The sequence below is a fragment of the Epinephelus fuscoguttatus genome, linkage group LG5 (genome assembly GCF_011397635.1).
Source record: "Epinephelus fuscoguttatus linkage group LG5, E.fuscoguttatus.final_Chr_v1".
Classification (NCBI taxonomy): Eukaryota; Metazoa; Chordata; class Actinopteri; order Perciformes; family Serranidae; genus Epinephelus; species Epinephelus fuscoguttatus.
Genome location: NC_064756.1, coordinates 3,941,356 through 3,965,135, shown reverse-complemented (window position 1 = coordinate 3,965,135; position 23,780 = coordinate 3,941,356). Strand labels below are relative to the sequence as shown.

Sequence of the window (23,780 nt, the reverse complement as noted above, 5' to 3'; positions counted from 1 at the left end):
ATATGCATGTTGATACCCAAAATCAAGTCTCTGTTAAATCGTGTAATGACACAATATGATTTACAGTATCTAGTTTAGGTGCAAAATCTCTCAAGACTGACAAGCTGGGCACATCTGCAAGCAGATATAACATAGTTACAGTGGTAGTTATACTCATGAGTTGTCACATTTGGCAGTGAAGACAATCAAATTTGGGGTTTGTGTTAAAAATAAGGATGCAGACTTGGTTCTCAGTGTTGTCTTGTTAAAGTTTAAATATAGATACTTTAAGACCAAATCTGGTTTGATTAATTGGAGGTAAAACTCTTGATTAAGTGACTGAGAATTATAAAAGACAAGAGAGCTCTTAAATTGTTTTCATTACTAGATATGTTTAGGTTGATTTGAGATAGGCCTGTTTTTGTTTTATTAGTATTATTCATTTTATTTTTATTTTTTGTTCTACTGACCAAGGCTTAGTTGGGCAACCAAACGTGGCCCAGCTAATGTCATCCGGCATGCTGAGTTTAGGCCGAAGCTGGGCCAGGTCATTTTTGATAATGGCCCAGTGATGGCAGTGTCAGCATTCGGAGTTGGGCCAGCTGATTTGGTCAGATTCTGGGGCACCAGTCATGTCGAAGTCGTAGCCAAGTCAGGCAACCAGACGTGTCCCGACATATTTCTTCCGATATGCTGAGTTTGGGCCAAAGCCGGGCCAGGTCATTTTTGATAATGGCCCAGTGATGGCAGTGTCAGCATTCGGAGTTGGGCCAGCTGATTTGGTCAGATTCTGGGGCACCAGTCATGTCGAAGTCGTAGCCAAGTCAGGCAACCAGATGTGGCCCGGCTAATTTCATCCAGCATGCCAAGTTTGGGCCGAAGCTGGGCCAGATCAAATTTGATAACAGCTGATATGGCCCAATTCTGAGCCATCATCCATGCTGAGCTAATTGCATCTAGCATGCTAAGTTTGGGCCGAAGCTGGGCCGGGTCATTTTGGCTACCTGGGACCTAATGAACAGGAAAATGGGTCTTTTTTGTTTGCATCTATAGGGATCAGTGAAGTTCATGGTTAAAAGACAGGAAATTTTCCGTTTTATTTTACATTAAAAACAGTTAAAATCAGAGGAAAACTACAATTTTAAACTGCTATTTAGGCATCCACGATGCATTTAGGGCCATATTTTAAAACAGGTTGTTGTAGTGACACGTACGGACATATAAGACATTTTTTAGAAAATTTTAATTTAATAAAACTAATAATATAAATTAACTATGTTCACGCAAGAAAACAAAACAGTATCATGTGTCCTGCTGTGGTGCGTGAAAATGCGGAAGCACTCATATCTCCTGTGTTTTGCGAGTCACTTAAAGTAGCAGAAGAAGAAGTCATATGACCCCATGGAACAGAATCACATGTTCCTGTCTGCTTCCCTGTGCACACCAACATGGCTCTGCAGAGGTTTGGGTTGTTTGTGTGTAACGTCACCTTGTTTGTGTTGTTGTTGTCTGTGCTTGTTGATGGAGAGGGACAGTTTAAAGGCTTCAGGAGGTTCAGTCGGGAGCAGGAAACCAACCAGAGAGCTGTGTTTGAGCAGCAGTGGTTCACTCAGAAACTGGATCACTTCAATGGAGCAGACACCAGAGAGTGGAAGCAGGTAAGTCTGGTTATGAGTTGTGTTTCCTACAAGGGTTTGAAGTGACCAGAGGAAGCTAGTCATTGCTCAGGACAAAGCATTATAAATGTAGTCAGTGTATGATCACATGCAGCACAGTGAAGTGTGTCAGTGTGCACCTGCTCACCTGACTACAGATATTTTGATGCAGCCCTGACCTCTGATACATATTTTCCCACTGTAAACACTCTCTCTATTTTCCCCCTCAGAGGTACTTTGTAAATGAAGCCTTCTACAGACCAGGCGGTCCAGTGTTCCTGATGATAGGAGGAGAGGGTCCGGCCAATCCAGCCTGGATGCAGTCCGGCACCTGGCTCACCTATGCTGAGAAACTGGGAGCTCTTTGCTTGATGCTGGAGCATCGCTTCTACGGAGAGAGTCACCCAACCATGTATGTTTGACCTTCAAGTCTTGACCTTGTATGAGGGTGTGTTCACTCCCAGTCTGTTTAGATCAGTTAATTCTTTTTTTTTTGATTCAAGCTTTTATTGTTTTTAAAGGCTTGGCAAATATATATTATTTTCTGGGCATGCATGAATCCAGTAGTGCATAAACCATGGGAATGCCACTGCTTCCAATAGACAGTGTTTTTCCCAGTAAGGATTGCAGGGTTGTGCCACAGCAAGGAGTATCCTTGTAGATCTGTTTATTGAACTCTGGAGCTTTTTCTTCTTTGGTGTGTTTGAGCAGGAAGGTGACAACGAGAGGTGGCACGTAATAACAGCATCCAAAGGTCACAGCAGTGACTGACATGATCGACGGCTGCTTTAGAGAGTCCTCGGCTCTGATTGGTTGTCTTCGTACAGCTGTGGTGGATTCAAGTTCCACTATGAGGAGGAAGTGGTGGAGGAACATTATTTTTGACACAGACTATCTGTCTCATGTAACACTGTGTGAATATGGAGACAGTTTCAGTGAATATGATCAAAAGTTTGTCTTTGTAAAAGCTGGTTCTGGTCTCTTCACCCTGTCGGTTTGATTCGTCACACTGTAGCATCGCCACAGACTAAAAATGTAGGTGTAAAATGTAAATAGTTTCCCAGCTGGGATAGAGGAAGTATAACTGTACAGTATGACCCGTGCCAAAGGGCAGCCATTATGTCACCCTCAAATTAAGAGCAGTGATAGAGGTTTCAGCAGCACTACTTCCACAAAACTGTGGGATCAACAAAAGGGCACAAGCTTCATGTGCTTCCTGTGTGCAGCAGCTGAAGCAGATGTAGCTGTTACACCACTAGATGGCAGCCCTGCATTCAGAACAGGTCTTACTGGTCAGGCTGGATGATGTGAAGACCTCAGTGTCACTCGAACTGCTGTTTAAATTAAGCCTCTCTCTTCTCTCCATTTAGTGACCTCAGCACAGACAACCTGCGTTTCCTCAGCAGCCGTCAGGCGCTGGCAGACCTGGCACACTTCCGCACTGTGATGGCGCAGGCTCGAGGGCTGATCAACAGGAAGTGGGTCGCGTTCGGTGGGTCGTACCCGGGGTCTCTTGCTGCTTGGTTCAGGCTGAAGTATCCTCACCTGGTCCATGCCTCTGTGGCCACGAGTGCACCGGTTTATGCTACTGTTAACTTCCCAGGTATGAAGACATAACACACACCTACTGGTTTTCACTGTCATCTTATCAAGATATATGAGATAAAGATATAACTCTGATGGCATGGTGGTGCAGTGGTTAGAATTGTCGCCTCAGAGCAAGAGGGTTACTAGTTTGTACCCAGGGTGGGGGTTTCGAACCTACGTGTTCTCCCTGGGTCAGCGTGGGTTTCCTCCAGGTGCTCCAGCTTCCTCCCACAGTCCAAAGACATGCGGGTTAACTGGTGACTCTAAATTGTCCGTAGGTGTGAATGTGAGTGTGAATGGTTGTCTGGGGTGTATCCCGCCTCTTGCCCAATGGCAGCTGGGACAGGCTCCAGCAACCCGTGACCCTTAACAGGATAAGCAGTTACAGAAAATGAATGAATGAATGCCAAACTAAAAAACAGGGAATTTAAGTTCTACTTGCTGCCAGAAAATAAACTACACACATAAAGGGCGACTTCAGCCTGTTTAATTGTATCATTTACATAATGCATCAAACACTCATCTCTACACTGTGCTCCTCTAATGACAGAAGTTAACTGCAATTTTCCAGTTGTTGTTGTTGAGTGTGTTGGACGTGAAGAGTCCCAGACAGATCAAAGATGAGGAAGGCTTCACTCTCTATCTGCGTCTGTGTTGTGTTTGGCTCAGCCTGTTGTTTTCCTCCGGATCTGCTGCAGGCGGGAATCGAGGTCAGAGTAGCTTTGAACATGGACCTGCACCGTCCCACCCACACACCAACGCTATCTCTGCAACGCTATCACACACATTCAGACCACATTCAAGTATCCAAGACCAAACACACAGATGGTCCGTGGCACCAGAGAGTTATTATTTCCCCCCAAACATCACAGCAGTTAGTCAGCATTACTACCAGTAAGAGGTTGGCTCTCATTCAGAGAGGAAATATTCCAGGATTTTGTAATGTGGACTTTCTCTTCTGAGACCAGTTTCATAAACTGTGAAATTCACTTTGGTTGAGACTCATCATTTCACTTTTAACCTCACTGAGACCTTTTTAAAACAAATACTTTCTCAAGCACTTGACTGGAGCCGGGATCACGAGTTCTTCTCAAGATGAATTGGTGCTTTCGCAGCGCCTCAGAATAGTCCTGTATGTTTAAGCAGGGTTACTGTGTATTATTGTGGTCTTTTTATAGCAGCCCAGGTTTAAGTGTCCGCCCCTCCCTTTGTCTTTATGTTTTGCCAGAGTACTTGGAGGTTGTGTGGCGTTCGCTGGCCTCAGAGAACGCAGAGTGCCCACTGATGGTAAAGAAGGCTTCAGATACCCTCGTGGAGCTCCTGAAGGACCCCAAGACCTACGACAACATCACCAAAGACTTCAAGTACAGTAAACTCTCTGCGACCCAAATCTTCTCTATCCCCAAATGTACCAAAGCAGACCAAGGCCTTTGATGGTGCAGCTTAAAAAATCTGGCAGACAAATATCACATAATGAACTCCATGTTGTGCTCTCAACCAGCTAACCATGAAAAATCATTTCTCTTTGATTATCTTGTGATGAATGAGGGTGGGATTTTCAAATAAGCGCCCACATCACTGCAGACGTCGCACCAAACCGCTGATCCATCTTACGCTCCATTCTGCCATCACTTGGGAACAAGACCTTGAGATGCTTGAACTCCCTCGCTTGGGGCAGGAGCTCTCTCCCAACCATTATACAGCACATGCTAATAACCTTGATGAGATTCTACAGCTGGAACTCACAGTTTTATTCCAAAAACTAGTGAATGTGCCTGTTAAAATTTCCCAGAGCGTAAGATGAAGTCTCCACATTGTGTGCTCTGTCCAACCAACACTGCAAAACCCGAAGATACTGATACATAGGACGGCACTCCAAAAATTCTTCTCTTACTTTTGATGCACTTGGGGGAGAGCAGCTCACACCTTTACCAGTCCTATCAGTTTATAAAGTTTGGTGACCTCAGTAACGTCCCAGCCTCCACCCATCCTCAACCTGAGCAGAGGTCGAACCAGACAGACTGAGTGAGTTTCAACTGACCTTTTCCTCAGCAGATATTTGGATGTGTGAAGGTGGGAGAGGCACATGTGTAATTTCCAGCATTAACAATGGGTCTGTTCCACTTTAAGTGTTCCAGTAAGCCACAACAGTGAGTCAGCATGCACATTGTCAGGGTCTGGGAGCGGAAAATTAAAATGTAGTCATGATTTTTATCATTAATTACACCAGATCACATAAAATGACCACAGTGCATGTATTTTAAGAGTTATTTTTGTCATGAGGGAAAGGTGTCATGAGCTCAATCAGTGCTGCAGGGCTGATAAAAGTCAGCTGTCGTAACTTTCCAGGAATAGTTGTTGTAGTTTTGGGACAATCATGAGATTATGTGCATATATGTGTACAGTCGTAAAAAAGAAGTTTGACATTTTGGGGAAGAGGCTTTTTTGCTTTCTTGCCGAGAGTTAGATGAGAAGAAAGACACCGCTCATATATGTCGATTGAATATGAAGCTACAGCCAGCAGCAGGTTAGCTCAGCACACAACCCTGGTTCTTAACACCACAGAGTTAATGAAATCCACCTGTCAGTACCTCTTCAGTTCACTGATCCATGAAGACTGGAGCAACGAGTAGTTGGTTCATTGATTAGTTGACCAACAGAAAATTAATTGGCAATAGTTTTGACAATTGAATTATCATTTAGTTTAGATTTAGTTTAGTTTATGTGCACATACATATATAGAAAAGACAGGACCCCTTTGAGGACCCTTACAGGCTACAGGAATATGAGTAATTTGTAGGGTAATGGAGGAGTAGACACATAATCTGAGGTTGCCAACAACCCGCTTTTATACATCCAAAGAACTTCTATTAAAAAAAATGATTGGCTTGGCGTGGTATTTGGGTTTCTTGCTTCTTCAATGAGAGAGTTTGAGGCTTTTCTTTGTCATATCTGATGAAAAAAACTGAATGGCTTTAGATCTTGGACGGTGGTCGGATTAAACATACAACTTGAAGACGTCACCTTGGGCTCTGGGAAATAGTGCGGGGCCTTTCTAACAATTTTCTGACGTTTTGATAAAAACAGTTAATTGAGACAACAATAGGCAGATTAATTGATAATGACAGTAATCGTCAGTTGCAGCCCTAGTGGAAACACACAACTAGGGGAAGCAGTTGCTCAGTCCGTAGGGACTTGGTCTGGGAACCCGAGGGTCGCTAGCTCAAGTCCCCGTCCAGACCAAATATGAAGCATGGACTGGGGTGGCTATGGCTCAGAGGTGGGGCAGGTTGTCCACTAACTGGAAGATCGGCGGTTCGATCCACCAGTCCGCATGTCTAAGTATCGGTGTGTGTGTGAGAGGTGGCACCTCTCTGGTACCATGTATGAGGGCCTCGGCCACCAGTGTCTGACTGTGTGTGTGAATAGGTGAATGTGACATGTAGTGTGAGAGTGCTTTGAGTGGTTGGAAGACTAGAAAAGCGCAACTGCTCGGGGCGCCTGTCCACGGGCAGCCCCTCGCTCCGACATCTCCTGTTTGTGCATGTGTGTGTATTTCAGGTGTGTGTGTATGACAACAGAGTGAAAAGATTGAATTTCCCTCAGAGATTGATCAATTATTGCTTCTTCTTTCTGGACTATTTCTTCACCAGGCGCGTTGACATCCTGGAGTCTTTGCTGGTTGCCTGGCAACCTAGCAGTGACGTAAAACCACAAATTCTATACACTTTGGATTTTGTAAGGAGCAAGCTTAGCTAACTTGCTTTGGGTTTTAGCTTCATTTTCACTGTGCAGAGTGAAACTAGTTTCATCTAACTTCCAGCAAAAAAAGAAGATAAAGGTATTTTCCCAAATTATTCCTTTAAATCTGCTGGTTTGCACACAGTGAGCTGTGCTGCGTGTGACACGGCACCATTACATGTGAGCATCTATGGCGCCAGTTGGAGTACAGGTGGACTACAGTGATACCTGGAGCTGTGTGAGAGGTTCAAAGAGCAGCTGGGGTTGTCTTGGTTCTCTGCTTTGAGTCAGGTCCTGTTACGGCTTCATGAGTGTCCCTCCAGCCTTTTTGGAGCGAGCCTGGGACTCTGGAATGTCGGACCTGCTCCAGAGAGGAGTACAATGGGCAGATAGCAGAATTACAGTATGAGAAAAGAAGCCAGCTGCAGTCATGACATCCCCTTTTTACAGGACGTATACCATCCAGCTTGTTTACATCTGCTTGTTTAAGAATTGATGAGATTTTACACATTTTAATTACGTTTCACACACCGTTATTGTGTCTATTATTATGTATTATTAAGTTCAGATTGATAGCTTTAGTGTTACATGGTCTAAATGGACAGCTTCTACTCAAACAGAAGTGTCTTTATTTTTATGGGGACATTTTCTCAGCCCCTTGCTACATCAGTTTCCTAATTTCTTTCATTGTTTGCAGTTTCAGACATGACATTATTCTTAGCATGCTTGCGCTATGTCTGCAGTCATCACAGCTGTCTCTGTGTTGTTTTATATTTGCGTATTTTAGGTTGTTATAGAGACTGTAAGGTCAGTCAACATGATGAATAAACGGTGCGGTCAGTCTCACAGAACTAATACTGTCATGGAGCCACGCTGTTCTGCCCTGACCACACTGGACATCTATTATTTTGGCTTCCTGCAGATCATTCGGGCCGTAGATGCAGACATGTCCTCATGCAGGCACAAACACACAAAGGTCACAAAGGTGGTTTGGAGGCTTGTACAGCTTCCAAACCACAATGCCTCAGAGGATACAATACTTGCGTCACAGTGTCATCATGAAGGAAGTATCTGCACACAAACTCATGTACACATGCTTTGTTTCTAAAATCAGTGGGTCACAACATCATGTTGCCTAAATTTACCAGAGCAGAGGTCCGACAGACAGTCAGGGAAGCTGTAATTTACCAACTCTGTCTTTTTCCACAGACACGTGTGTACGCCCGTCTACGTCTATGACAAGTATAGTATAACAAACACTGTCATCTCCACAATGATACTGCACCTCATTACTGTCCATTGACAGATGACCCTAATCAACGTACAATAAAAGGATCAATTTTTAATCTGGACCCTATTTCCTCTTGTTTTAGTGTTTAAGTGAAAACAATTTTTGAATCTGATCCAATATTGAGCGAGAGCCCAAACAGACTGCATTGTAATCCCTGCAGGCACTGACCACCGTCAATGTACGTCCATTAAAAGGGTTTGTGTTTGCCACTGACAGCTCAGATTATTATTATTATTATAAGTGTCTGGCAACATTACAGAAGGATCCCTACAGAGGCCGTCGACCACTTTGTCAAAGAGTAAGATCCTTTTTGTTTCACCAGAAAAAGCTCTGATATCACTATCATCAAACCCACAAGACTCTATTTAAATAAACAGTCATTTTATCACTGTGAAACACACATCATTCAAAGTTAACAGAAGCAAAATAAAACTCACAAAAGCTGTCCTGGTTCGTCTGTCTACTGTTCCAACACTCAGCAACTTTGATGTGATTGGAAAAAAACCTTAATTCACCCATTCAGATGTGAAATAATGTTGGCTCTGTATGCACTTAAATTACTGTTTATTTTAATGGGGTCTGGTGTGTTTGGTGTTCAGCTCTGTTTCTGGTCTCACACAATACTGGACCAATTTCCAAAATTGTTGTTCCGATAAGCCACTTAGACACAAAATTATGGGAAAATGTGGTCCAGGATGTTACCCATTAGAATAGAAAGCCTTTACTGTTATTATGCAAGAATATACAACAAGATTAGGAGTGATACACCAGTTTCCAATTAGTCATTAAAACAAGCAAGTTAAAAACAGACAACATACCATTCATCCACTCATCCATTTTCAATTGCTTATCCCAAGCCAGTTCGTAGGGGCAGCAGGCTGAGAGAGTATTCCAGACGTCCTCTCCCCAGCAACGCTTTCCAGCTCCTCCTGCAGGACCCCGAGGCGTTCCCAGGCCAGATGAGCTATGTAATCCCTCCAGTGTGTTCTGGGTCTGCCCCGGGGCCTCCCATCAGTTGGTTGTGCCCAGAACACCTCTGACAGGAGACGCCCAGGAGGATCCTGATCAGATGCCCGAACCACCTCAACTGACCCCTTTCGACGTGAAGGAGCAGCAGCTCTACTCCGAGCTCCCCCCGGATATCAAGGGTCCTTACCCTATCTCTAAGCCTGAGCCCAGACACTCTTCTGAGGAAACTCATTTTGGGTCGTATCCGCAATTTCATTCTTAAGTCACTACCCAGAGCTCATAACCGTAGGTGAGGGTTGGGACGTAGATGGACCAGTAAATAGAAAGCTTCGCCTTCTGGCTCAGCTCCCTCTTCACCACGACGGTCAGGCCTAGCACCTGCATCACTGCAGGCCCATCTCACGCTCCATTCTACCCTCACTTATGAACAAGACCCAGAAATACTTGAACTCCCTCGCTTGAGGTAGTAACTCTCTCCCAACCCACAGGGGGTGATCCACCATTTTCCAGCAGAGAACCATGGCCTCAGATCTGGAGGTGCTGACTCTCATCCCAACCGCTTCACACTGGGCTGCAAACCACCCCAGGTCATGCTGGAGGTCACGGTGTGATGAAGCCAACAGAACCACATCATCTGCAAACAGCAGAGATGCAATTCTGAGGTCACCAATCTGGACCCCTTCCTCCCCCCCAGCTGCACCTTGAGATCCTGTCCATGAATATCACAAACACAATTGGTGATAAGGGACCCTGGTGACAGCCAGCACCCACCAAGAATGTGTTTGACTTTGTGCAGAGTATGTGGACACAACTTTCACTTTGGTTATACAAGGACTGGATGGCTTGTAGCAACGACCCTGGTGCCCTGTATTCCCGCAGTAACTGCTACAAGACTCCCTGTGGGACGCGGCCTTAAGCTTTTTCCACTCAAGGAGTAAGCTTTAGTTTAATCATTCAAAAAACTGGAAATAAGTTGTTAAAAACAGTTTGTATCAAGCTGTTGCACATGTGAAATAGTGGATTGCACTTAATTAATGGTGGATAGTGGATTAAACTTTGAATGAATCGCTGCTCCACTAAGAGGTGAAATCAACTGTTCCGGCTCTCACTGCCTGTAAAAGAACAAGACTCAGAGTCTGTGAGGCTGAACTCACAGAGCTAACACACTGATGTTTAGGAGTATCACCGTGTTTACCTTGTACATCACATCTTATGCAGCTCTAGTCTAAACAACCACTAGTTTTGTACTTTCAGTGAACTCGCCTGAGGTTTTATTTCCTGATCAAACAGGAAAAGAGAAGATGTGACATGATGCACTGTACAGCAGCCAAACCACACTCTGGTCTAACCTTCCTCCCATTTTCCTCTCTGCCCCCCCCACCTTCCCTCCCTTCCTCCACCACCATTGTCCCCTGATTTCCCCCTCCTCCTTCACCTCATCTTCATCTCCCTCCCTATCCCCTCACTTTCTCTCCTCCACCTTCCTCCTTCCTCCTCTCCTGTCCCCCTCCAGCTTGTGTTCCAAACTGCAGATCCAGACAGAGATGGACTCGGCCTACTTCCTGGAAATGCTGGCTGGCAACTTCATGGATGTGGTGCAGTACAATGAAGACAACAGGGGGTTTGAGGTGAGGGAGACGAGACACGTGCCAAACAGTAAAACATCATACCACCAACCAACAGCTGACATTATGTGCCAGCAGCTGCTGTCTTTAAATTTGGTTACTGTCATGCCAAAATAAGTGTTTATTGCTTTCAAACAGTAAACAGGCCATCATGAGACAATAATAGGTGGATGGATGTTTTTTTTAGAAAACAGGCAGCAACAAGCAAACAAGCAGTAACGCAACAGCAGACATTTTCTTCTCAGTATCAGAGATGGCCAAAGCAAATAAGCATGAAGTCGACAGTGAGGGTCGCTGCTTTCTGGAGCGGTGGAAAGTTGAATATTTCTTTACTGAAAGATGAAACAGTTGCATTTCTCTCATTTGTATGTAATTTTTTTTTTTTTTTTTTTTTAAATAACCTATATGATGCGAGAAGCAGCCGGCTCACCAGGTATTTTCACATTATCTTATCTGAGCCCGATCAAAAAAAGTTGAGACACCCCTGGCTTAGCATAAAGACTGGGAGAGGGGAGAACACCTGTCCAAAAGTAATAAAATCACCACTAAGTCTAGCTAGCATTTCTCCCTGCTTACAGTCTGTCCAGTATAGATCAATTTTGAGTGGACGTCACAGTTACGCCACAGCAGTTGCGCGCATACTGGTGGCAGAAAAACAGTGAACACTAGAGATACCTGGAATAAAACTGTGTTCTTGTGCCATGTTGCATTTTTATACACTGATCAGAGAAAGTATTCCAGTGATGACTGTCATCTGTTATACAAACATCATATCAGATATGACATGATTTATGCATGTTGACCTGACACAGCAGAGATTGTTTAGAGCCTTTGTAGGTCAGAGGTTGACCTAGTCTCCAGTCTTGGATGAGTGGAAGGCAGCTATGAGGTGTAGGAGGGTTACTGAGAGCCCAAGCAGTACACTGAAACATAATAAACCCTGCATTGTTTAGCAGCGAGGGGCCCAGACATACTGGCCTGTAAGAGGGTCTCCAGGGTTTCTCCTGGGGCCACTTGCTTGCTTACTTTGTCTGTATCTCTATGAGAGGAGCAGAGCCCCTTTTCTAAGATACATGCTTGTGACTGAGCACTGGAAGGTGGGAAGTAGGATTTGACTGTTTGGCTTTGGAAGAGTGACACGAGATTGATTATTGCTGCCCATATTTTGTGCTGATATTGGATGTCTCAGACTCACGACACATAACAATAACAACATATAACAGTAGAGTCCTCCATTAGAGCTCAGAGTCATGACAATAGTAACGATGATGATAATAATTGAGTATGACATGTGTAAATGTTGCATGATAATTGATTTAGTTTAATGGTTTCCCTATAGACAGCCATTATATTAATGGACTACATCTGCAATAGATCGACCTGCATTACATCATTCAGTGCTGAGTGGACGCTAACTGGCTGATGTCAGATTTTTAGCAGCACTCTGGAGTCAGTCATAATAACTCAGTGAGCAGGAGGAGGAAGAGCGCCTGAATAAAACTGGACACTGAGGAAAAAATACACAACCAGGAGAACTTTGCCACACATGGCACAATGTGTTGTTGGTTTACGTTATATTAATGCCATGACAGTGGGAGGTGAGACTGAAACTGTCATTATCAGGTGGAGTGATTGGTGGAAGAAACTCTGAGGGAGGTCTGATTCAGTTTGCAGTGTTAATTTAGACAATAAAACACATGGATGTTGCAGATGTCTTTGCAGGTCCATCAGAGCCTCCATTTTATTCAGAGTGTCAGAGCTTTTGGTGTTTGCGATATGTTATGCACGTTTTTCAAGTCTAAGGTCAGGTTAGGAGACAAGGGGATGCCAGAGCCCATGCCTCCCAACACAGTGATAGGCAGTTAACGGTTCACTATCGTGTTGAACTCTGAGTGAGCTAATGAATTTTGGTAAGCGTTACAGTTTACATTTTATATCCCAAATATGCAGTATATAAATATTACATTGAAATGCATTATTGAAATGCTGATATTTTCGTCATTTATCAGACGTCTGAGGAGGAGCTGTGTGACTCGAAACGTCACTCTGCATTGAAATCCTTCTACTGTAAACAGGAGCTACTTTTTTTTTTTTTAAAGATATTTTTTCGGGCATTTTTAAGCCTTTAATCGATAGGACAGACAAGCGTGAAAGAGAGAGAGAGAGAGAGAGAGAGAGAGAGAGAGAGAGAGAGAGAGAGAGAGAGAGAGAGACATGCAGCAAAGGGCCACAGGCTGGAGTCGAACCCGGGCTGCTGTGTCAACAGTCTTGTACATGGGGCGCCTGCTCTACCCCTAAGCCACCGACGCCCCAACGGGAGCTACTTTGTGTGTGGACTTATTTGTTTTCTACTTTGCGAGACGTTTCTTTGGCCCCAGCAGAAAAAGAATAAGTGACAAAATCAATGCAAGAGTATTTTTTATTATTCAGACATTCATTACCCGCAGTGTGACTTGACCACCAAGTGTTATGCTAGTTACAGCTAATAAGGCCTCCAGCCTTAAGCAGAGTTTAGGAACAGGCTACAGAGGTCTGTAAGCTCATTACTTTCTAACTCCACACCCTAAGATTTTCTTCATTTTCAAGCTTGTGGTCGTCAGACCCAGCCGACTATGACTCGAGTGACATCATTTAAGGCATTTATCAGACTTCATGCATCTCCCTCTGGAGCCACAGACGGCTTTATACAACATTTTTCACACATGCAGTTGTACTCCCTAATACCTGTAAACAGACTGATGTGTGAATTTGGTGGAGTTCCTCTTTAAACCTGTTGACAGGCAACTACTGGGGGGCAGAGAAGAGTGTGGCGGCTCAGTTAGATAACTGATGGACAGATTGTCCTATTGTGAGCTTAGCTGTAGGTTAAATGTCTTTTGTGACGTGTTTTCTGTGCAGCAATTTCTGTACTCGAAGACATTTTTTTTTTTCAGGGGACAATTACAGGAATCTTGAATCTTGCAAAGTACAATTTGAATTGTAAAGAAATCACTGTACTAGTTTTATGGAATCATATTGCCGAACTCTTGTCCAGATCTTGTGGAAAATCTTACAGCCCCTCGAAAAAGTCCCTTTGTGGTGAGATGTCGTCCACACAACACGCCTCACAACATGGTTCCTTATTATTCGTTACTGCCCGTGTTACACTGTATGTCTGTCTCATTTCTTTTTGTTTCTTGGTACATTTTATTTTACCCCTCTTCTCCCCTCCCCTTTTCCATCCCAGCCCCTCTCTGTCCCCCTGGTGCCTTGAGGAGACGTGAGTCCGGTTACCAATAAGCTGATGTGAAAAAGTAACAAAAGACTCTGTGGTCTCTCTGGTTTCCTGTCGCCCCAAGCTAAAGAGACGCTTATAAAAGAACCGAGAGGAGCGGTGGGCCACGGAGTCCACAGCACTAGCGGACAAACACAGCCAACAGCTGCCTCTCTGACACAAAGGGCTGGGTATAGAGCAAACTACCAGGTTTTAGGTACCACTGAGGAATTTGGGTAAGAACTAGGAGCGAGGTGTAACTCAATCAGAAGAGGCAGAGCGGTGGCTTCACAGTCGAGGGGTTATCAATGGGGTGCTTTATAAAATAGGGACGGACATTATGTAACACTACAGCTTGTAAAACAGCTCCTCTTTAAGATGCAAGGAGATGCAGACGGGATAGTAGTCATGGCATATTTATAGTTAACAAGGCTTTCATTTTGCACGGAAGAACAACTAACCACTGCCAACCGTTTACTCCTCCAGCCCTCATGCCAGTGCTACATTTTGTTTTAGGCAGGTTTATACCTGAAAGGGCAAAACCACAGTGTTGGACTGGTGCCACTGAGTAGCCAGAGTGCATTTCTGAGGAGCATTGTGTGTGGGTACACAGGCGAAGGATCACCGCAATTATCCAAAAGCTGCCATGAGTGCTCTTAACAGCTGATCTTTAACATTGCAGTGTACCATCAACTGCCAGAGATGCATTCACATGTCTAGTGATTGTGGAGGGAAAGCTCCGCAGCTTTGCACTGCAGCACTAACATCTTATGATGCGATCTCTTCACAAAGAATGTTCAAAAATGTTCAGCTACATTTGAGATGTCAGGAGCGCTTCCATAAAAACAGACTGTGATCAAAATAAAATGTAAAGACATGATTTTTTCCTCATTTGAAAATACACAGCTGCACAACGTGTAAATGGAAAATGATGTAAAATAAATAGCAGGGGTATACGTTAACTTTTTGCACAATAACACTGGAGCTACACAGGTTTAAAGGTTTGCAGCAAAAGACACTAAACTATAAAATGACTATAAAGGTATCAAGTAGGCCTAAATCCATTGTAGTTTGACACAGTTAAAAATCTTTGTGAGGGGAGTTACAAGTTGTTTTCCATCTGTCGGCTTTTCTAATGAATCTAGTGCTGGAAAATGATTTAAATCTTTTTATTTATTTAGGCTATTAATCTTCTTTCTGCACAGAGCATCACCAGAGAGGTCGAGGGAAGGAAGGAGACAGAGACACTTTGGTCTGCGTTTTAAAAGTCCTGTATAAAAACATAAACATGGCTGTAAACATGTTTATTTCTGCTCTAAAGTTAGGCATATCAATGTGGGGATTGCCGTACTCTTAGAGCCAGCCTCAAGGGGAAACGCAGCTTTGAGAAATAAGCTCTCCCATTTCAACCACAGTTCAGATACTATCTTTAACTGTTGGTTGGTTGATCAGTTGACTGAATCATCTGCACTATTGCATGAATTGCCATTAAAATTTGCATATTCATGGCCCCCAGAGGATGAACCTACTGACTTTGGTGATCTCCTGACTTTTCTTTTGTAGCATCATCAGGAAGTTGAGGTCGTTGGGTCTTTTATTTTGTTTATTTAGTTGGGTTCATAGACTGAATAAAAAAAATGGACATAGCCACTGACAGTGACGCCCATTGGTTTGTGGACTGCGGTTCTGCTCTTCTGTTGCAACCACAGAGTTCAGTTACTATCTTCAATTGTTGGTCAGTCGATCAGTTGACTAAATTATCTGTTGCATGAACTGCCGTGAAATTTTCCAACTTGGCTGGCATTGATTAATCTTGGTGTCGCCATCATGCCATCAACACAATGTGGAAAAAAATCTTAACAGTAACAGGTAACCCTAAGTTATAGCCTACACCCCAGCCCACATGTAAAAAGTAGAGCTATTATCAGTATTAGCAGAATGTATGGAAGGAAAATCGATGCACCACGAGTCACAGTTTGAGGAAACTTAAAGAGGAACAATGGATCTTGTGATTGAATGACTCCAGTGTGCATTGTTTCTCATTTTATTTACAGCAGTTGATGGTATAGTCTATATACTATGATCAGAACAACCCAAAGTGGAAGTTTTGCTTTAGTCCGTTTTCCACTCATGGGGTGATTTCCTAGTAATAAACTCATTTCAGTTTCAATTTTATTACTTAATAACATGTATGTACAAGTTCATGTCTCCTATCGTAATGGCTTGTGTACCCACAGAAAGGTTCTCTTAAACTGCCATTCATCATCAGGGGTCTCATTTATAAAACAGCACGTAGGATCCATACTAAAAATATATGTACAGACAAAAGCCAAAATTGGCGTGCGCCAAAAAATATTCGACAGTTTTTAAAATCAGGCTTCCACCTCACATCTGCGTCGCCAATTTCCTGTCTCCAAAATGTTCTTAAGCGTGGGTCAAAGTTTCTCCCATCAAGTCTGTTTTTATAGATCACAGCGTTTCCGTGGTAAGTGGCGTGCACCCTTTTCAGACACATGTGTCAGCTCTGTGATAGTCCAGGATGTACCCTGCCTCTTGCCCAGTGTCATCTGGAATAGGCTTCGGTCCCCTGCGACCCCCAACAGGATAAGCAGCTATGGAAAATGAATGAGTGAATATTTATTGAGAGTGTGATCAGAAAAGTCACACCATCTTAATTATTTGTTTTAATCTTTTTGGTGTTGTGTTGTGTCAATTTAGGGTGTGATAGGCACCAACATCACCATCAAGGTGCTGTGTGGCATAATGGGCGACACCTCCCTCGGAGATCCTTATGCCCGCTATGTTGCTGTGGCTCGCCTGATGATGGACACCTTCTTTATCAAATGCCTGGATGCCAGCTACAGTAACTGCCTCAGAGACATGACTAACACATCTTGGGTTGGGCCGGCTGCAGGAGGAGGTGGGTATGGACGTGTATTTTTGTATGTGCAGACGTGGTTATTTACGTTGGTTCTGTTTTAAAATGTCACCTTAATAACTAACTGCTATTTTTACGTACCTTGTATTTTTGGGTCCATTTTGTTGGTAGGCTGTCTGGTGGTGTGTTTTTGTTCTTAGGACGAGGAATATCTGGCAAAGACTATGTGATGGCACACTGACATTTTTCCACTGTCGCCTTACAATAATACACGAGCAATCAATAGCAGCAGGGGCAGAAACACAATGTCTCCATCATGAGAAGCCTCAGGAGACCAGAAAGAAACACAACAACATGACAGGTTATGTGTTGAGTGTGGGATGTGGTGACAGTCATTACGTAGCAAAGCCATTTCTGGGTGTTGTTGAAAGGCTTTTTTTAGGAAAGGTTAAATAAAAATAAACCAGGCAGGTTCTGGCAAAGCAGTTAAACCAAAAATGCATTACATCACGGAACTACTAAAAAAGTTCTGAAGTCACGTGAGAATCCCACGATGATGTTTTCTTCCTTTTGCGGTAAAGTTAAATTAGGAGCATTACACCAGAGGTTTTATCAGGCTTTAAAGGTCCCAAGTTGTAAGAAGGCTTTTTTAAAATAAAGCAGGTACGTGTTATATATCCATCCATCCATCCATTTTCATCCGCTTATCTGGGGCCGGGTCGCAGGGCCAGCAGGCCTAGCAAAGCACCCCAGACATCCCTCTCCTCAGCAACACTTTCCAGCTCCTCCTGGAGGACCCCAAGGTGTTCCCAGGCCAGACAAGATACATAATCCCTTCAGTGTGTTCTGGGTCTGCCCCGGGGCCTCCTACCAGTGGGACGTGTCCAGAACACCTCTAACAGGAGGCGCCCAGGAGGATCCTGATCAGATGCCCAAACCACCTCAACTGATCCCTTTCGGCGCGAAGGAGCAGCGGCTCTACTCCGAGCTCCCTTTGGATGTCTGACCTCCTCACCATATCTCTAAGGCTGAGCCCTGCCACCCCACGGAGGAAACTTGTTTCGGCCGCTTGTATCCACATTCTCTTTAGCCTTAACAGGAATTGTGCAAATTTGCAGGAAAGCCCAATCAGTGTTTTTTCAGCATTGGCAGTATAAAAACAAAATCGGGGAGTGCAGCAAAATGCCGCCTACCTACTTTTGTTTATACAGAATGTGTCTTTTTCGGGGCAATGGGGGGCGTGAGCAAGTAACAAAACGTGTAGCTCAGTGTGTGACGTAAACAGTGACGTGGGAGGGAAGCCGCGGCTGGTCAGTCCTTTGGCGATTCTCTCATAAGTCGGCCCGTTCTTCACCGTCCCCGTCATCTGACGGTTAATGGCCTCTTCGTTTGCGAGGACAAGGAGGGCGCGCAATTCCTTGTCTCCCCAGTTGCTCATCTTTACAGTGTCTGTCAGGTTTGTGTTTCCCTCTTGCTACTAGCTGCTCGCTAATTCCTGCTATCAGCTGTTTCCTGTTTATCCACCGCCAGTGGCTCGCACGTACGGCGTCATCAACAGCTCCTCCCACAAGTCATCAACAGCTCCTCCCGTTGCGGAAGGCCGCCTCGTTCTGTTTAAACTAAAAGGGTTCCACCAATATGTCTACCCTACGAGGCGGATCAACTCACCAACCTGGCTCTGTGTGTCTAAACGCTCGCAGCTTGCCAGCAAAACGGCCCAACTTTCGCCGAAAATCTGGCAGTGTAAAAGGGGCTATTCTTTGGGTCATTATCCAGAGCTCATGACCATAGGTGAGGGTTGGGACATAGATGGACCAGTAAACCGAAAGCTTTGCCTTCCAGCTAGCTCCCTCTTCACGTCCAGGGCAGTGCCCGAATCACTACTGACACTACATCAAACCGCCGATCCTTCCCTGTCTACAGCAATACATTGTTTCGCTTCCATGCCGGTAGTTTTCTACCCAGAAGTCTGTTGTTGTTAGCGCATCGTCACAGTGATTCTATCTGTATGAATGACATCAGCTGACAGGAATTAAGCAGGGCCCCCAAGCTTTTGCCAAGCAATGTGTTCCAGTGCCACTACAGTCATTCCCCTGGCTGCAGTGATGATGTAGATACACCGAGACATGGAAGAGTAACCAGTCAGAGCAGACTGGACTTTTTCAGGAGGGGGGCTTAAAGAGATGGACATTTCAGACAGAGGGTGAATAGACATATATTCAGGCAGACAGTTTTAGAAAAGCAATTTGTTTTTTGAACATTAAAGGGTGTAAACATGTTCATTAAAAACCCAATACAAGTATGAACCTTAAAATGAGCATAATATGGGACCTTTAAAACAACCAAGGGGTGTTTGTTTTGACATTCTGCTGATGAAAATAGACCACGCTAAGATTGGGCATGCTGTTTTTTGTAATTATGTTGTCTAACAACTTTGCATGTTTAACCAAAAATGGCTTCTCTATATTCCATGTTGTGCCCTTGCCCTGGGCTGTGGTCCCAGTTCCCAGCTTCAGTTTCATGAGTGGGAGGGCTGGAGGGAGGGTGATCACTGGAACAGGAAGTGGCCTCTTAAAAAGCCACTGGGATGTGTTCGCATTAAACTCCCCCGACCCCCCACCCCCACCCCGTCTTGTGGGTTTCAGTTGCACTCTTTCCTCTCTTAATTGGGGCCTGACTAACAGAAAGTAAATACGTTTTGGGTGTGAAGCCATTTTAAACTGACTGTAAACTTTATCTTCTCTGTGTCATTAGTGCTTTTGCTTATATATAACTTCTGAATTTGTCAAGCTTGGGAAAATATTGTGTGTGTGTTGTCAGGGAGACAGTGGGTCTACCAGACCTGCACTGAATTTGGATTCTATCAGAGCACCGATTCGCCCAACCAGCCATTCACTGGCTTCCCTCTTGTGTGAGTACACCAAACATTCCTCTCTGCGTACAGTAATAAACTCATTATTATGTTTCTTATCCCCATTGGCCATTTTCTTTGCAGTTTCCTTAGACGTTGCATTGTTGATCTGTGCTTCCTCATCTAGGTATCACGTGAAACAGTGTGCAGACTTCTACAACATCAGCGCTGAGCAGCTGGCAGAGGCCGTAGCCCAAACCAATGAGTATTACGGTGCCTATGACATCCGCTCCTCCAGAATAATTCTTCCCAACGGGTCCATAGACCCCTGGCACGCCTTGGGAATCACCCAGGACATCTCTCCTGAGCTCCCTGCTGTTTTCATCAAAGGTGAGAAAGAATGCCTTGACACACCCAACTGACTCCAGAAAACTCTCCACACCAGCAGATGGCGATAGATTTAAAAAGAGAAACTGGAAGACTGTCTTGTTAGCCAGTTAGCGCATTAACAACACAATCCAGTGTTGAAAGAACAGAGCATATTTACTGTCCACCAGTGAGCAATAACAGAAACCGTCAGGAGACATTTCTGCTAAAGAACTAAATGGCTAAAGAAAAATAATCTGACCTTATGGAACAAGTTTGTTTTGGTCTCACTCCCTCTTGACTTTTGTTGTTTGTTTACTTTCCTCACTTGTGTTTCTCTTCTTGCACTGAGCTGAACTGCCAATCAGAGTGATATCATTCATTGATGGGCTCCGCTGTTGCCGATTCAACTTAATGAATCAGCAAAAAAAAAAGCTGACGGGGTCAACGAGGGGCAGTGGTGCGGGACACACTGCACTTATTTTGTTCCTTTTTTTTTTTTTTTTCAACACTTGAATTTGTGCATTTTCATTAAAAAAAACAACAACATTTCAGACAAAAAGCTGAGAAAATGCACTTTTGTCAAAATCAGTTTCAGATATACATTTTTTTTCTCAATTCCTTACACCAGTTTGAATTGTAGAAATAACAATAATAATAAAATAATAATAATAATAAAGATAATACTTAAAAAATTATATTCTCTTTGAGGTATAGCGGAACACTTTCTCACATTCAGTTGTTTCCGTCTCCTATGTGGTTGTCTTGTGTGTGTGTCCCTGTCACTGTCATGGAGATCCCGTTTCGTCCCCCCAAACTCGTTTGCTTCTTTGTCCAAATTGGATTCAGAATGTTGATCAAAACAGGAAGTGTAGGAATCTGAGTCCATCAACATCTCCACGGCTTGTGCAACCGTAAACTTTTCCGTCGGTGCCGGCATTTTCGTGCAGTTTACAAGCTGATGAATCTTTGTCCGGTTCCCAGCTGATCATCTTCTTGGTTTATTTTTGGACATGGCAGTGCTGTTCTATTTCACAAGATGTGTAACAGCGCCCCCCATCTTATACCAGTGAAAACATGGATTGCTGGTATATCTCGTCAATAGTGTTAATGCGTTACAAAGTGATGTAACCAAGTTACGGCCGTAAAGGCAGGAATGCAAACGATGCATTTTGGGCAGCTGAGGAGCTGTGTCTGTAGGGAGACAGAGCTTCTTTTGGCCTAGACTTTGGGCTGTTTTACTTTGCAGACCTTACAGATGCATAAAATGCTACACGAAACACTAAAGAAAAGGCAAAAAGCATATTAGGTCCTCTTTAAGCTAAAATCAAATGTACAAAACATCTGATTACAATAAGTCCAGTTTTGTCTATTCTTGTTTATGTTCAGCAGTTGTAGCAGGTGCCTCGAAGGTACACCTCTCCTTTGACCACAGTTCATCATGAAGCCTTGGAGGAACTTCTTTAATCAGGAACTTCTTTAATCAGTGTGTTTGCAGGTCTAGAATTTGTTGAGTCACACAAGTAGAAGACTGAATTAAATTTGTATTGCTTTTAACACACAGAAGCCACGAAACAGTTTCAGAGTAGAACAATGGCTCACTTGTTCAACTCTGACTTTATTAGGTGGATAATTGTTCTCGTAACTCTGAAAATCTTACTTGTACTGTTTATCACTGCTTTATCCTGTATATTTTTTTGTCTTATCCAGGAACAGCCCACTGTGCCAACATGTACCCTGCCAGGAGCGAGGACCTCCCCCAGCTGGCTCTGGCCCGTGACCACATCTTCTTAATGCTCCAGAAGTGGCTGAGCCAGTGACTGACAGCCGAACAGGCCAATCGACGGCTTTGCAAAGCAAACTAATTACTCTTTTGTTCAGATTATTGACATTGGAGTGAGACTGCTTATTTTACTGCCACATTTATGACTCCTTAAAAAGGCACTTTACACAAGCATCAGTAAGTACAAAGTTCAGGTATTTTAAATGAGTGAGATGACGAATAAAAAATACTTTTTTTAAGACAGTAGAAGCTCTCTGCATTTTCAATTTTATTCTGAGTGAACTTTTTAAAGGTCAATATGTGTTTCTGGGCAGGGTGCACGTTAAACTAGGAGTGGTAGTAGAGGTGTCTTTCTGAGACATGGTTCAGAATTGTCCCAGATAGCCTAGTTAAATCATTTTAAGGCGGCAACAAGTAGCATCATCCCAAAATTTTTCATCGCACTCAATAATCATCATTTTGCAGGAAAATTTTCTTTTGTACTGGGGAAAAAATTAAAGTGTGTGAAATTGAACATTTTCCCAGCATAGCATTTACTTTTACAGTTTGCACAGTCACTGCCTTTTGTTGCATGATATTGACCAATCCTATCTGCATACAGGAGACTTTACATGGCCAACTCTTGACAAATACATTTCATATTGAGAAACTATCTTTCACAGCGATCTCTGTAAATTTCAGGAGCTTATCAGAAAGTCCATCAAAACCGTGACTGCACACATTTCACTGTAGCATTTGATGGTTCGATAACACACTGAGGATCATGCAGGCAGCGGTGAAAAAAACGAGACTGAACTTTGCAGGAGAGAATACGCTCTGAAATGGCTCCAGTTCATGTGTTTGCATGGGATATGTGTTGCACAAACATGCACACATCTGCTCTTGTTCAGCACAAGTTTAGTCTTGTTTGATGATAAGAGTGTAACGACAATGTTGTCTTGGCTGCTCAACAGGAGTGTGATGATATCTCCGGCAGCACCCAGAGATGGAAACTGTCTAATTCGGACAGCATATTGCAACAGTCTCATGTTTTGTCTTGAAGTAGATGGATTTAGCTGAAGAGCAGAGTCTGCAACACTAAAGCAGAGGTGGCCTTGCCTGACATGATGATATTCGACAGCTGTGTGTTCATTCACTACCTCCAAAACACAGACACAATGACCCCACTTTGCTTGACTGTGTTTGTTTTCACAACAGCACTATCTCTGTATCTCAGCTGGACGTGCAAGACCCCGACTCCAAGCACAAACCACACACCCACGAAGACTGTAGGCCAAAATCCTGCTCTGAGTCCAGCCCCACTATGGGTGTCCCATGCTGTTGTTGTGAATTCCCAATGCCTCCACCTGGGTATTCAGTCAGACTGTGTGAAACTAATCTGTTAAAGCAGAGGTTCGGCCCACAAAATATACATGTAGAATGTATTATTATGACGGCCCACAATCCAGTCTTTCTTAAGGTAAACATTTACAAAGGATTTAGCCATAATTGCCCATACACTCTCATTTAATCCCCTGTAATTCAAATCCCCGCGCACCTACTCATAATCCTCTCTTTGGCTGCAGCAGGCATGTAATTGAGCCACAGCCTCTCCTCAGGTGTGTGTGTGTGTGTGTGTGTGTGTGTGTGTGTGTGTGTGTGTGTGTGTGTGTGTGTGTGTGTGTGTGTGTGTGTGTCACCACCCAACTGTATCCCTTCACCAGACAGAAAAGCATCAGATGGTCCTTTGTGAATGGACCTCAGATGTGGGAGGGTTTGCCAGAATTTAGCCATGCAGTGTTTATCCTGAGGAGGATATGCAA

At 43.8% G+C, this 23,780-nt stretch overlaps 1 protein-coding gene across 1 annotated transcript; it reads left to right on the top strand.

Annotated features, from left to right (window-relative positions):
• Positions 1–1,392: 1,392 nt before the first annotated feature.
• prss16 (serine protease 16) lies at positions 1,393–22,221 on the top strand. The gene is made up of 9 exons (XM_049576927.1): positions 1,393–1,637; positions 1,865–2,046; positions 3,005–3,237; positions 4,450–4,585; positions 10,736–10,850; positions 16,819–17,020; positions 19,799–19,889; positions 20,017–20,219; positions 21,906–22,221. Exons 1-9 carry the CDS (start codon positions 1,428–1,430, stop codon positions 22,013–22,015), a joined length of 1,482 nt encoding a protein of 493 aa, XP_049432884.1. The 5' UTR covers positions 1,393–1,427; the 3' UTR covers positions 22,016–22,221.
• The last annotated feature ends 1,559 nt before the right edge of the window (positions 22,222–23,780 follow it).

Excerpts from the sequence above, each read along its gene's own strand:
- prss16 (XM_049576927.1), top strand. The coding sequence starts at position 1,428 with ATGGCTCTGCAGAGGTTTGGGTTGTTTGTGTGTAACGTCACCTTGTTT. Across the intron at positions 1,638-1,864 it reads ACACCAGAGAGTGGAAGCAG|AGGTACTTTGTAAATGAAGC; the intron begins GTAAGTCTGGTT and ends TTTCCCCCTCAG. Across the intron at positions 20,220-21,905 it reads CCCTGCTGTTTTCATCAAAG|GAACAGCCCACTGTGCCAAC; the intron begins GTGAGAAAGAAT and ends TGTCTTATCCAG.